The 14,884-nt window shown below is 46.9% G+C and overlaps 1 protein-coding gene across 1 annotated transcript in view; it reads right to left on the bottom strand.

The window, feature by feature from the left end:
* LOC119967969 (collagen alpha-1(IX) chain-like) overlaps positions 1-14,884 on the bottom strand; it is a 184,498-nt gene that overhangs the window by 83,967 nt on the left and 85,647 nt on the right. Inside the window, exons 12-17 of the mRNA XM_038801070.1 lie at positions 12,419-12,454; positions 10,543-10,566; positions 7,972-8,025; positions 4,806-4,859; positions 180-224; positions 41-97 (exon numbers count right to left, since the gene is read on the bottom strand). Of these exons, the coding sequence (XP_038656998.1) occupies positions 41-97; positions 180-224; positions 4,806-4,859; positions 7,972-8,025; positions 10,543-10,566; positions 12,419-12,454 (270 nt within the window). The remainder of the gene's footprint in view (positions 1-40; positions 98-179; positions 225-4,805; positions 4,860-7,971; positions 8,026-10,542; positions 10,567-12,418; positions 12,455-14,884) is intronic.

Below are 14,884 nucleotides of genomic sequence, written 5' to 3'. Positions count from 1 at the left end.
CACAATGGTTTCAGTTGTGATGAACTAATTGGATACTTACCTTCATTCCAGGAAGGCCAGAGTAGCCCTGTAGGCCAGGAGGACAAGCGTTGGGGCACTGAAAGCAAACAGACATTCCATTTCAATGAATATCTTGGAAATGATCACTCTGCAGAACATGTAACATCCTGAAACCTTACCAGTGGTTCATCGCTACTTTCACCGTGCACAAGTGCTGGAAGACCCTGCAGCAAAGAGGAAACAGAAACATTACTAACCAAGTTAATTAGCACAATAAATAGAGGGGACATCAGGAAAAATGCCTGTCTGCAACAAATTTTCATCTAAACACATAAGAATATACAAGAAATAGGAACAGGTGTAAACCATATGGTCTGTCTCGCATGCTCCGTCATTCAGTGCAATCATGGCTTCAACTTTAATTTATGACTTTCTCCAACGCAACACTCCTCAGAATCACACACTGCGCAGCTCCACTCTCTCTAGACACAGCCTCACTCACCTCATCCTATTGCCTCTCACAGACACCCTCCACGCAAACCATTACTAGAATTCATCGAGTCCCTACAGTGCAGAAGGAAGCCATTCGGCCCATCGAGTCTGCACCAATCCATCAAAAGTTTACACTACCTAGATCCACTCGCCCGCCCTATCCTCGTAACCCCATGGATTGACTATGGTCAATCTACCTAACCTGCGTGAGGGGCCTCACGGTAGCATGGTGGTTAGCATCAATGCTTCACAGCTCCAGGGTCCCAGGTTCGATTCCCGGCTGGGTCACTGTCTGTGTGGAGTCTGCACGTCCTCCCCGTGTGTGCGTGGGTTTCCTCCGGGTGCTCCGGTTTCCTCCCACAGTCCAAAGATGTGCGGGTTAGGTGGATTGGCCATGCTAAAAAAATTGCCCGTAGTGTAATGTTAATGGGGGGATTGTTGGGTTACGGGTATACAGGTTACGTGGGTTTAAGTAGGGTGATCATTGTTCGGCACAACATCGAGGGCCGAAGGGCCTGTTCTGTGCTGTACTGTTCTATGTTCTATATCTTTGGACGCTAAGGGACAATTTAGCATGGCCAAGCCATCTAACCTGCACATCTTTGGACTGTGCGAGGAAACCGGAGCACCCGGAGAAAACCCATGCAGACAGGGAGAACGTGCAAACTCCACATAGACAGTAACCCAAGGCCGGAATCAAATCCACGTCCCGGATGCTGTGAGGTGCCTATTATCCCCCGTGCTCTGGCCTTGCAGGATAGGAGAGTGCACCACTTCGGGGCGAGGCGGAGACCCAGGAAGTTTGACCCTCAAGTGCTCCAGGGACAGATGCCTTGACAGCCACTGTCAGTGCCCCCTGATTGTCTGGGAAGGAGGCCTTGTTCCAGGAGGCTGCAGATGTCAGCAGTGATCTGCCAAGAAGGCCGAGACCTCCTGAGGCACTTTTGATCAAACATATTGAGAAAGCTGATCCTCCCCTTGTGGATCCTGTGCTTGGTGTCTCATATCCTTCCAGCTGGGTGTCAATAGTGTCAGTATCCATCCCCTCTGCCCCATGGAATGGCATGTGGCTGAGGAGAAGGCATCTGGAGAATCATAGAATTTACAGAATCATAGAATTTACAGTGCAGAAGGAGGCCATTTGGCCCATCGAGTCTGCACTGGCCCTTGGAAAGAGTACCCTCCACATAAGCCCACCCCATCTCAGTGACCCCACCTGTGGGAGGAAACCAGAGCACCAGGAGGAAACCCACGCACACACCGGGAGGACATGCAGACTCCACACAGACAGTGACCCAGCCGGGAATCGAACCTGGGACCCTGGAGCTGTGAAGCATTTATGCTAACCACCATGCTACCGTGCTGCCCACAAACTCCAACAGCTGGATCACTAGGCGACTCAAGCCCATGCAGGAGGAATAGGCATTTGTGTGATGTAACAGAGGGTGGATGGAAAGCTGTAGAATTGTATTCCTGCACTTCCAGGAAATTGGTGGAAACGAAAGACAGACAAGATGTTTAAAGAAACTGCTAGGAACCAATCAGAAAGGGCGGAAGGTACAGGAGACCAAGATCTATTGTCAGTTAGTTCTCACTCAAATAAGTTTCATCAGGTCTTGATCATGTGATCTCAGGTGACACTTCACGGCATGGTTGAAAGTAACAAAAGTGTCAATATATCAGACACTAAACCAAGAACATGGTGGTGAAATTGGCTATCACCAGAACGGGCTCACGGTGAAGTTACATAACTCTTTTCCATTCCTACACTGTTGGAGAACACCAATGCCTGCCTCCACGTTTCTGTCCTCTCACGTTTTGGATATTTCAATAATCCACAGACTATTCAAAGCATAGCAAGTTCACTTGTCTCCTTCCTGACATTTTCTCAACCAAAACAAGAAACAACAGTCTGACTGTTCACCTGTGCCATTGGTGTCCGAGCAGTCTACAAGTTGGCAGCCATTTTTCTACATAACCAAATAATTCATTGCATGTGATATTTTGGAGACGTCTTTCAACGTATCAAGGTACCTTCCGAAGGTTTCACCACAGATTGGACGCTCATTTCATTGGACTTTGAAAAATTACTTTGGCCCAAAAGATGTTACTGTTCCCCCCCGCTGACAGCATGGTGGCTGCATCTACACTACATGGGCTGCAGTGGTTCGGGAAGGTATCTTCTCGAGGGCAATTACGGATGGGTAATAAAGTAAGGGCAGCACGGTAGCATGGTGGTTAGCATAAATGCTTCACAGCTCCAGGGTCCCAGGGTCGACTCCGGGCTGGGTCACCGTCTGTGCGGAGTCTGCACGTCCTCCCGTGTGTGCGTGGGTTTCCTCCGGGTGCTCCGGTTTCCTCCCACAGTCCAAAGACGTGCAGGTTAGATGGATTGGCCATGATAAATTGCCCTTAGTGTCCTAACAAATAAGGTTAATGGGGGTTGTTGGGTTACTGGTATAGGTATACGTGGGCTTGAGTAGGGTGATCATTGCTCGGCACAACATCAAGGGCCGAAGGGCCTGTTCTGTGCTGTACTGTTCTAATTCTAAAAAATTCTAAATGCTGGCCTAGCCAGGGAGACCTAAATCTCATTAAATAAGAAACAATAAATTCCCCTACTAACAAGTGACTCCCTTCTGCTCAACTTAATGGTCTACTCATCATCGTTTACAGTGTTTTATTGGATGAAAACACAGTGGTTGCGACAGTTATCGCGTCACACTTCATATTAACAGTGATTTTTTTTTAAATCATAGTCGTTGGTCCAGATTTTTGCATGGGTGGTGACTGCAAAGCTCTCGGTGGTCACCACCGATGTCTGGTGGAGACGCCCAGGGACACGGGCACTGTAGCACATACAATCAGAATTGTCAAACTCTACTGCCAAAGCTTCGCAGTATCAACCATAAACCCGCAATTTAAAACCAAAGATTTAGCAGTGGTCTGACTGTCCACTAACGACACATTATTCTGACTGAAAAGTTTTAGGTTTGGTATTGAGGTATTACGAGCCTCTTTTCGTTTCATGAATGTTCAACGAGGATGTCAGCACCAGAACGGTAGTTCCAAAATGCCGGAGACTCGGGTAGATTTATTTTAACTCTTATCAAATTTTAGAGATCAGACTTTTTTTAACCGTGCAAACAGATTTAACATAGTGAATCTAGCTTTTTAAATGTTTTAACGTAAACTGCTTTTTCAAAAAAATTAATTTGTATTTCTGGAAGTTACATTTTAACATGAGATATCGGGGCGGAATTTTCCGAGCCTCCGTGCCAAAATCGTGATCGGGAGGCGGAGAATGGGTGTTGACGCCGAAAAACCGGTGCGACGCCGGTCCCGAAGAATCGGCGCGAATTGCGGCGTGCAGTCTACGCACTACAGGTAGTGGCCAATGACAGGCGCCCGCGGAGATTCTCCGACGTCAACTGGCTGAGTTCCCAATGATGTGGTTCTAACCACATTTTGCATGTCGGGAACGGTCGGCGATGCCGGCGGACTCAGTCCACGGCTGCCCTGGTGGGAGTGGGGTGGATCCTTCACCGGGGGGAACCTCAGGGACGGCCAGGCTCATGATCGGAGGCCACTGATCCGCGGGCATGCACAATCTCAGGGGGCCTGTATCTTCAGGGCTCTGCAATGCAAGTCCGCCATGTCGCTTGGGGTGACAGCCGAAGGCCGCCAGCGTGTGCATGCACGCACGTGCGAACTCCTGACCGGAAGTGCAGGGCCTCGTATCGGCAGGCAGAGCTGCGTGGAGTACTCCAGGACCCTGCTAGCCCCCTGAAAGGAGAATCACCTCGCACTGGATCACACAAAGCATTGCGAGCCGGGTAGAACCCGGGAACCGGTTCTCTCGGCTCTTATTGGCCATGCTGCACCGCGGCGAGCTGCTTTTCAGGAGTAGCGTGGCCGTTGGATCGCGCCCCAGATCACTTCTTTCTGCATGTACTCGAGATTGCTGCAGTGAGGTCCACACCGTGATGGAATCTTCTCTCCTCGGAACTGAAATTCACCCCTCCTCCCCACCCGGTTAGGAAGCCTCAGCGGCAAGCGTCATTTCTTCACCGCGGTTCATAAAACGCGGGCCATAAAGTCTCATTGACTTCTCATTCTGCATAAAACAAATCATGATTCTTCTTGTTGTGGCACAATTGAATTACTGTATTTCAGGGAGATTTTCTATTGTTTCGACTTGCAGTAAACAGTCAGTGTTAACTTGTTAGCAAACCAGAAGTGAACACAGACAACTTTTCTGCACTGGTTAATAAATGACAGTGAATATTTGGGTAAAACAGTGAATTGCTCACCTTGAGTCCAGCTGGGCCTGGTGGTCCAGGCAGTCCTGGAGGTCCTCGATCACCCTGGGATTAAAAGGAAACTGCAGCTCATTACTCAACGTAATTATGGAAATTTCTGTCACATACTAACTAGAATCAAAGGCAAACTTCCAACCACTCGTCTGGTGAAACAAACGTGAGTCAACCCGAAATACCGAGACGCATCTTAAAAGGATTGCAAGCTACAGGAAATTACCTGCAGTGTCATTTTGCAAGTTGCTGTTTTGCTTCCTCTATTCTATAGATTTATTAGGGATATCGTTGACCAGAAAATTCCTAACCTATTAGGAATCCCACCTCTTGTCCTTGCACTGCATATTCACAAGGGTGGTTCCAAGGCTGTGTAAAGGAGGTATTTCAGATGAAATGAACAATGCGCATATTGTAACAATTTTTTACTGTACCCTTGTTTGTTCCACCATTTGTTTTGGAATTCACATACCCAAGTCCAATAAAGGAACCAGGCAACTTAATCTTAGATCTCACCCAACTCTCTGAATCAGCTTCTACTTGTACAAGAATGGCCCAGGTAGAGGTCATTTTTTTCACCATGTATCCCTTCCCATCTTTGGGGAAGTAGAAATTCCCTCGTACTTCTGGACAGACGACAAGAAAAAGGTTGCTAATGGCACCTCCTCACGGTAATGGAACTGAGATACGAAACCAAGCATCCTGGGGAGTGCAATGGCACTCTGATTTCTGTACCTTTTATGTTGTCTTTATGGTGGTCTTCCCTATTTCCTTTTTCTTTCTTTATTATCAGTCAATGGGAAGTCACAGGATTTAACATTAACAAGTCTCAGTCAGCTGCCAGATCAGAGGAACATCATTTTCACTCTATGTGGTAAATGGCTCTGTCAAATCAACTCCCAGCTGATATCAAGATGGCTAATGTGTTTAAAAAGGTGAGGTACTCAAATACTTCATGGGCCTTGATAATTCCTGCATTTCTGAGATGGAGAGTCATGGAAACATGAGGATGGACAATTTGATGACCTTTGAGGAACAAACAGAATTGAAGTATACTAATTAGATTGTTCCCAAAGACCTATTTGTGAAGTCAATGGTAAGTAAGAATATGGAGCACACTGTCACCTTGAGAATAGAGGGTAATGGACAGAAAATAACCTGAGCATTAATTACCCACAGGTCAGTTGTTTTGCGAGAAAATTAATCAGCCCTATGATGGTCACTTGTTTAGAAGTGCACTGTTCCACACTCTTTTAAAAGATCTGGGGGTGGGATTCTCCGACCCCCCGCCAGGTCGGAGAATCGCCAGCCAGGCGGCGTGAATCCCACCCCCGGCGGCTGCCGAATTCTCCGGCACCGGAGATTTGGCGGGGGCGGGAATCGCGCCGCGCCAGTCGGCGGGCTCCCCCCGGCGATTCTCCAGCCCACGATGGGCCGAAGTCCCGCCCGTTCTATGCAGGTCCCGCCGGCGTAAATTGGAGTTGGTCCCCGGGGTCTTCGGGAGGGTGCGGGGCGATCTGTCCCCAAGGGGGTGCCCCCACGGTGGCCTGGCCCGCAGTCGGGGCCCATCCATCCACGAACGGGCCTGTGCCGTGGGGGCACTCTATTCCTATGTGCCAGCCGTGTAAGCCTCCGCGATGGCCGGCGCGGTGAACCCCCCCCGCGCATGCACGGAGATGACGTCAGCAGCCACTGACGCTCCCGCGCATGCGCGGACTCTCGCCGGCTGGCGGAGTCCCTTCGGCCCCGGCTGGCATGGCGCCAAAGGCCTTCCACACCAGCCGGCAGGGCGCAAAACACTCCGGTGCCGTCCTCGCCCTGAAGGTGCGGTGGATTCCGCACCTTTGGGGCGGCCCGACGCCAGAGTGGTTCCCGCCACTCCACTGCGCCATTTCTGTCTGCCCCGCTAATTCACGGAGAAGCCCGCCCCTCGAAATGTCGGAAGCAATGACAAAAGACTCAAGAGAATCACAGGTCAGAGGCATCACTGATGGATCACCAGACTTAAGATCATACCAGCAGCATTGAAAAATGGCTGAACTGTAGGATGGGCTCTTGGGAGATGTGTCTGACTTCAAAACAACTGTAAAAGTACCAGTGTAAACTTAATTGTATGGGGAAGTGTGGATGGGTTGTGAGACCAAAGAAATAATCTGGAGCACTGATCTGGAGCATTGATATGCTGTGATGCACATAGTTGAAGAACATTTGAGACTTCATGTTATCCCATCCAAAGTCTTATTGCAGGCCAGAGATCACAGCTCTCCCTCCGCAACAAGAACACAGCTCGCCCAGCCCCCCCCCCCCCCCCCCCCCCCCCCCCCCCCCCCCCCCCACCCCCACAACAAGAACAAGCTGAATTTGATCGTAGAGGTGGAACAAAATAGAGGAATGGAGAGGAGATTTTTACTGAAATCGTTGAGCCAACTGGCAAACTTTCTCAAACTTTCTCTTCAGAAACTTCTAACATTAGGATAGATGAGGAATAGAAAAGTAGATTCACGGATTTTATGGGAAAGAAGTGCTTTCTATAGTTGGTCAAGTTGCAAAAGTCTACACCGAGTAGTGTAGCCGGTAATTTAATTCTGACTTCAAAGCTTCTGCTCAAAGCCAGACATTGCCTTTGGAATACAGCATGACTTGGAGAATGAACGGAGTCCATGGAGAACAGGACCAATCTGCTGGAAGAGGGAGGGGGGGGGGGAAATTTTCTCAGCAGGAGGTCATACTGACTCATGATGTTCAGGGAGGAATTCTCTTATCTAACCTTCAAAGATGACCAAAGTTTGGAACTCTGCTTTCAGTAAAGATGCAAAGCGACTGGTAATGTAGGCGAGCGGGGCCACAAGAACACATACAACGGATGCGAAAAAATGATGGGAAAGTAAATCCAGACACTGGAATGTTCTATTTACACAATGGAATTCTGTGTCAAAGTTGGGAATAAAGGTAATTAATTAAAGTACACAATTGCAGATATTACAGTCCCAGAGAAGAGCCACCATCAAAAGAAGTGGATTCAGAACATCAACATGAGAGTGTTAAAACCCTATCTCTGCTCAGTGCCTCCTTTGACTGACTCTCACCACTGGTAGTATCAAAATAATGAATTGACCTATAAGTAAAGTTATAATAGTGTAGAAATTGTAAAAGAATATATACTTACTGCAGAACCGACTCGTCCAAGTTCACCTGGAAGTCCAGATGGACCAGGGGCGCCCTACGGCAAAGCAACACAGTTTAAGCTGAATATTTTCTGTTCATTGTGGAACATCTTAAAGGTAGAATGAGCCAATTAAAATGCACAAATCTCATGCGGCGGATCATGTGGCATTAGGAGCAAAGTTACTCCTTTCTCACCCTCCTGCAGGGCCTTGCAAGCAATGGACATCTGAATAATTAAAAAGCACAGTCAAGTCTGCCTCCCCCTTTCTGTCATCTGAAACTAATGACCAAATATGGTGGGCAACGCGCCCCCAATCCTCTGGTGTTGGCAAGTCCTACTGAAGGTCTTAAGAAATTCCACCCTCTATCTCACTAATATGGCACATTACAAAACTGTGATTGGCCCAATTTCACTTTCCGAATTGGTTTTAATCTTGTCACTCTCAACAATATTTTAAAGTGTCCCAGTGGGGTAAATGCACTATTTGGTCCTGAGGCAAAATAGACCAAGAGAGGCTGAGGTTCAATACCTAGTCTACTCAGAGTTGGCTGGCTGCTGGGTGGAGCACTACAATTTGCCTTGCAGTATCTAAACCAAATGGGGAGAGGGGATTCAGGAAGCGTCCCACTATCCAGCGACTCCTGATGGAAAGTGTGTGGTGAGTAACTGGAGAACAGAATGAGCTTCTCTTCCGGCAAGCAGCCGACATGTCACACCGAGGCTGAAGCAGGAAGGCCCGGTGGTGGGGAGGAGCTAAATTGGAAGCCTGGTGATAAGTAGTGGCTAAATTGGAGGCCTGCTGGTGGAAACTGCGGAGGTTTTGGGGGGGCCCTCTGGCCAGGACCTGGATCCAGAAGCTAGGTGTGAAGGCACATCACTTCTAAAGCTACTAAGAATAGTCTCGATGTAGCTGTTGGCTATCCCAGTGCTCATAGCCACCGTTGAAAACCTGGATGCTAGTGAGGTTCAAGGAATCATTATCACAATTAAAATTCCAGATCACCCCAATTCTTCAATTGTGCCAAAAATGGGTGAGTTAGACATGGGTGAAACAGATTTTTGAAATTTTATCTCCCAAATCCTACCGAAAACTACCCATCATTTTAATTAGAATTCAGCCCATTGTTTCTGCCTCACAGCCATTAACCCTGGAAATTAATTCCACAGCCTCACAATTCACTTGTATTCTAAACCGTTTCCAGATAATCCTGTATCTTTGACATCTTTCAGCTACTGAATGCAGTCGGATGCTCTCAATGGTCCCCAACTATTCACATTGTCAGACATCTCAATCACATTACCCCACAATCCATGTTGTTATGATGATTCAAAAGGTCCAGCTTTTCTGAACCTTTCTTCACATTTCCAATTCCTCATACTGGCAACATCATAGAACAGTACAGCACAGAACAGGCCCTTCGGCCCTCGATGTTGTGCCGAGCAATGATCACCCTACTCAAACCCACGTATCCACCCTATACCCGTAACCCAACAACCCCCCCTTAACCTTACTTTTTTTTTAGGACACTACGGGCAATTTTAGCATGGCTAATCCACCTAATCCGCACATCTTTGGACTGTGGGAGGAAACCGGAGCACCGGGACGAAACCCATGCACACACGGGGAGGACGTGCAGACTCTGCACAGACAGTGACCCAGCCGGGAACCGAACCTGGGACCCTGGAGCTGTGAAGCATTTATGCTAACCACCATGCTACCGTGCTGTCATAATGAAAACTTTCTTCAAGTTTCTACCTCCTTCCTACAGGGCGGAGCCCAATATCGAAGACAAGACTAAACTTCTTCAAAGTTCTTTGCTGGCCCATCATTATGTTAAAGCTCGCAAATTTGTTACTTCTTGTGATAAAGCACAATGACATGTGCAGCAGAGTGAGTTCTGATTTTAGGCGGGCTTTTCTGGCCGTTGCTGTCAATGGTACCTCCTCCCCCCACCCCACCCCTCCAAGAGTCCGAACAACTGGAAACCCCGTGGTCAGCAGCGGGACTGGGAGATCCCTTCGCCAGCCAATGGCAGGCCACGTCTCCCGCCGCAAAAACACACCCCGGGAGAGCGGAAACCATCTCCTGTTATTCAAGTCACACCATTTTGGGCAGCGGAAATCCTGACTTTGCAGCAACGTTACCAAGGGCCTGGCTAAGAGATGCCTTGTGGCACAGCTAGACTTCAAAAGCAAATAAAGAGAGAGAATAACCATCCATATTTATGTAAAATCATCAGAAACAGGAGCAAGGATAGGCCATTCAGCCCATCGAGCCTGCTCCACCATTCAATAGATCTGATTGTGGCCTGAGCCTCACTTTTCTACCGGCCCACCATAATCCTAGACTCCGTTCTCGATCAAAAATCTATCGAGCTCAGCCTCATGTGTACTCAATGATGCAACATCCACAGCACTCAAGTGTACAGAGTTACAAAGCAGAGAAAAAAAGCAATCGCCCCACTAAAAGAAAACAAGGACAATTTTAGGACAAAACATAGTGGAAAACTGCTCACGTTTCAACAATTAACCAATAACTTGCCACATCCATGGCATAGTCACTTTACTTACAGGTGGCCCCAGTTCTCCCACACCCTGCAAACAAAGAATAGCAAACATTTCAATGGACCAATTTTTGTTTAGATGGACATTTCTTTTTTAAGTGAAGGAAACATATCTTCCAGCACTGAGACAAAAACAAATTGGAACTGGAAAAACAAATAATTAAATATTTTGCAATGTATCTCTGTTCTCTCCAAGTACAACCCCATTCCTAATCTTCCTCTCCAAACAAGTCCTTTGCTGCACCCTCTTCCCATTCCCAAACTCCATGTTCTCTTTTTCCATGAAACCCCTCAGGCTCGGCTTTCACCACCTCGACTACACCCCCCACCCCTCCCCCCCCCCCCCCCCCCCCACCTCCCCCCCCCCCCCCCCCCACCCCACACACACGCAAACCAAGGCTTTGTTTGATGTCACTATTCCCAGCATTCCCAGAGCACAATATTTCACTTTGACCTGTGTATGACCTTTGGTATCAAAGGTCACACCATTCTCCTCACACTCTCTTCTACCTCTATGGTCCAACTATGTGTCACTGCTCCTCTATGGCTTCAGTCCTGCTGGTTATCTATAGTCTCCCCATATATTCAACTGTGCGTGCTGCAGGCTTTGGCCTCCGTACACTGCTATACTACATGTGCATGCTCATCTTGGCAACTATCCATAAGCATGGGGTCCTCCTTTCATTTTTACATCAGTAAAACTACCTTTCCCTCTCAGCCAACTGTGTTAACCTTTCCCCCACCCACCTCTGTCTGTGCTTTCAATTATTACAGTCATAGCAAACTGTCTACCCATTATCGAGTTGCGGTTTACCAGAACTTCTTCCATCTAAACATCAGCAATATCTCACTGCTGAAAATCTCATTCACACGGTCATCACATCCTGGCTTGACTTTTCCAAATCCCTCTTCACCACACTCAACTTCCATCCGACACACAACTCCAAATGGTCCAACACTTCACAATCCACAGTATCCTAATCACCTCTGTCCTCGCTTGTCCTCATTGGATCCCCATCCCCATCTTTGCTGCACTTTCCTTGCACTCAATAGCCAATCCTTCCTTGGTCTCTCTATACCCTACCTCCGCATGCTCTTCTAGCCAGACATGCCAGTGCTTTAACTCTGGCCCACTGTACATCTTTCCTCCCCCACCAATGATAGAGCCATCACATTGACCCTGCAGTCTGGAATTCTCTTCCCCATTTTCAACAGCCTCCTTAATGCCTAACTCTTCAGTGTCAACCTCATTCATCCTCCCTCTACTTATTCCATGCTCAATGCTACCAAACCCAAATTCCCTGCTTCCCCCATCATCCAGTGCCCAAGTTCCTTATGATAGAATCATAGAAATTACAGTGCAGAAGGAGGCCATTCGGCCCATCGAGTCTGCACCGGCCCTTACAAAGAGCACCCTACTGAAGTCCATGTGTCTACTCTATGCCCGTAACCCCTACTTAACATTTTTTGGACACAAAGGGTGATTTAGCATGGCCAATCCACCTAACCCGCACATCTTTGGACTGTGGGTGGAAACCGGAGCACCCGGAGGAAACTCACGCAAACACGGGGAAAACGTGCAGACTCTACACAGACAGTTACCCAGTCGGGAGTCGAGCCTGGGATCCTGGAGCTGTGAAGCAACTGTGCTAAACACTATGCTACCGTGCTGCCCTTATAAAAGGCATTGGGCCATTTTGTAATGTTAAGTTGCAATACAGATGCAAGTTCAGACTAAATTGAATTACATGAGAAAATCTGAGATCTTATTAAAATAATATTCTGTAGTGATGTTAGTGATGGGGACGTCTAGAATGTTATTTCATACACCCAATAACATTTTATAGTTAATCTATTTTGTGATTGTAAATATCTGGACTTACGGGAGTTCCACGAGCTCCTACTACTCCTCGTGCCCCCTAGAAAAACAAACAATCTGAATTAGCTTCTTTTTCAGTAACATGAAAATATCATGCTCTAATGTTCTTGTGTCTTTGTTCAAGGTTTGCCAAATTCAAATGATGGCCCTCTATTTTACCTCTCTTGATACTGGTGCTACATTACACCTGGGGAACAGGCAAGTCCTAACAGAAAGGAATGGAAAAGAGAATGGAAATCCATGTAGATTGAGGGACATTGAGTGTCTTTAAGACAGAAATTGATAAATTCTTGGTTTCTCGAGGAATTAAGGGCTATGGGGAGAGAGCAGGTAAATGGAGTTGAAATCAACCATGATTGAATGGTGGAGTGGACTCGATGGGCCGAATGGCCTTACTTCCACTCCTATGTCTTATGGTCTTATAGATGAGTCACTATCCGCTTTGCATTTCCTGGAAATTTCCAGAGCTCTCCCCCAAGAGGCAGGTCGAATGAAAAGATATTCTCATAAGGCAGATTGCTGACTGACTTTCCAAGAGGTGCAATCATTATTAAATATATCCCGAAAATGGCTTTCTCCCCAACTTCTCTGCAATTGGAGGATCAGAGAGGGGCAGGCAACAAATGTCACGGATCAATAAAGGTGAGTCTCCTGTAAGAAAAGTTTTTTTAATATTAATTAGTTGATATTAATTTGAGCTTCTATCTGAGTTTTTATTAACAATGTCCAGTTAGTGACAGAGATTCTAATCGGACAATAAGGGGGATTCACCAGATGCCACAAACTGTGTTTTTGTTTGCTCAACTTTATGGCATAGCTAACATAGACTTTGCAGGTGTGAGATATGTTTAACCATCCATTCAAGAGATTGGAATCCCAATAACTCACGCTGCTAACTTCTCCAAGAACATGAAGGAAGAATGGGAATCACACAATCCAACTGCCTCCAGTCAAATGACTGTTTGAGTGACAGCTCAGTCATGATAATGTGTGATTCAGGAGTGATTCCTGTTAAAACTGAAGTTATTGTAGCTTATTGGAGGAGCTAATGTGAAAACACATGTGCCAGAATTTTCCAGCCGTGTTACTTTGAAACTTATAAGGGCATCCATTGCATAATACCTTTTCATTTCAAGGAAAGCAGGGCAGGAGTTTAGATGTTAGTTTAATATCAAACAATCTGTAACACCCAGAAGACTAATTTAGTCAGAACTTGCCCACAACCGCTTTAGCAATGCCGGCACACTCCTGCTGGGGGACAGCTTGAAAAGAGAAGGAAAGTAGCCAAACAAACAGCGGGACCTTCCATTCCTGCTGATGGCACATCCCTGCCGCAAGTTGCCCGGCGGTAAGGGATGCATTCAACAGGGAACCTCGTTGACAACGGCGAGACCAGAAGATCCGGCTGCCGGCCAATGGCGGACCACCTCTGCCGCCATGAAGCACGTGGCAGATTGTGCGGAAAACCCCGCCCATGGATTCTTACAATAGGTTTAAAGGACGAGTTAGGTACTATGGAACTCGATGAGTCTTGAGCAGACAGTGCCCAACTGGAGAATTGTAAGAAATGAATTTTTCAGTAAACTGATATTAAGGTAAAGGTGCTCATAGGTTTTTGTATAAATGTTATTCATAATAGCGATAATTTTCTGCTCAATGTTTTTGGGTGTCAATAAATGCCTTTTTAATCTATTATCTTGAGGTATTACTTCGAAACTTATAAGAGCAACCATTGCATAATACCTTTTCATTTCAAGGATAGCAGGACAGGGGTTTAGATGTTAGTTTAATATCAAACAATCTAACACCCAGGAGACTAATTTAGTCAGAACTTGCCCACAACCACTTTAGCAATGTCGGCACACTCCTGCTGGGGAAGGACAGCTTGAGAAGAGAAGGAAAGTAGAACCAAACAAACAGCGGCCCAAGACCAGAAAATCAATTACTACCCTCAGCGCTTGGCAATGCCAATTGAAATCTGTATTCTGAAGTACTGCTCTTCCAATATATCAATCAGTGCACTCCTGTAAGGCCAGGGTAAACCAGACACAACACTGTACGTGTAACATATACCAGTGCAAAATTCGGAAACGATTCAATTTAAGAAAATGGGAAGGTTTTTGACACTCTCTCAACTGTCTGACTCCATAGCAAAAAAAAAATTAAATGAGGAACACTGGGCTCGATTCCCCGTCCCGCCACGCCAGATTTCTGGTTCAGCACGCTGGCGGAATGCTCCGTTTCGTCAGCTGGGCAAAGGGGTTTCCCATTGTGGGGCAGCCCCACGCCGTCGGGAAAACCCCGGCACTGCCAGCAAAATGGAGATCCAGCCCACTGACTCTATTAGCCCCAATTCTCTACGTTTTACTCATAATAGTCCCAGTGTTTAATATTAAACGAGAAGGAGAGAGATTTTCTCCCAGCTAATTGCAGCAGTGACTCAAAAACTATGAACACAATTTGTGATGAT

The sequence above is a fragment of the Scyliorhinus canicula genome, chromosome 6, assembly GCF_902713615.1.
Source record: "Scyliorhinus canicula chromosome 6, sScyCan1.1, whole genome shotgun sequence".
Lineage (NCBI taxonomy): Eukaryota > Metazoa > Chordata > Chondrichthyes > Carcharhiniformes > Scyliorhinidae > Scyliorhinus > Scyliorhinus canicula.
This window is presented reverse-complemented; position numbering and strand designations above follow the sequence as displayed.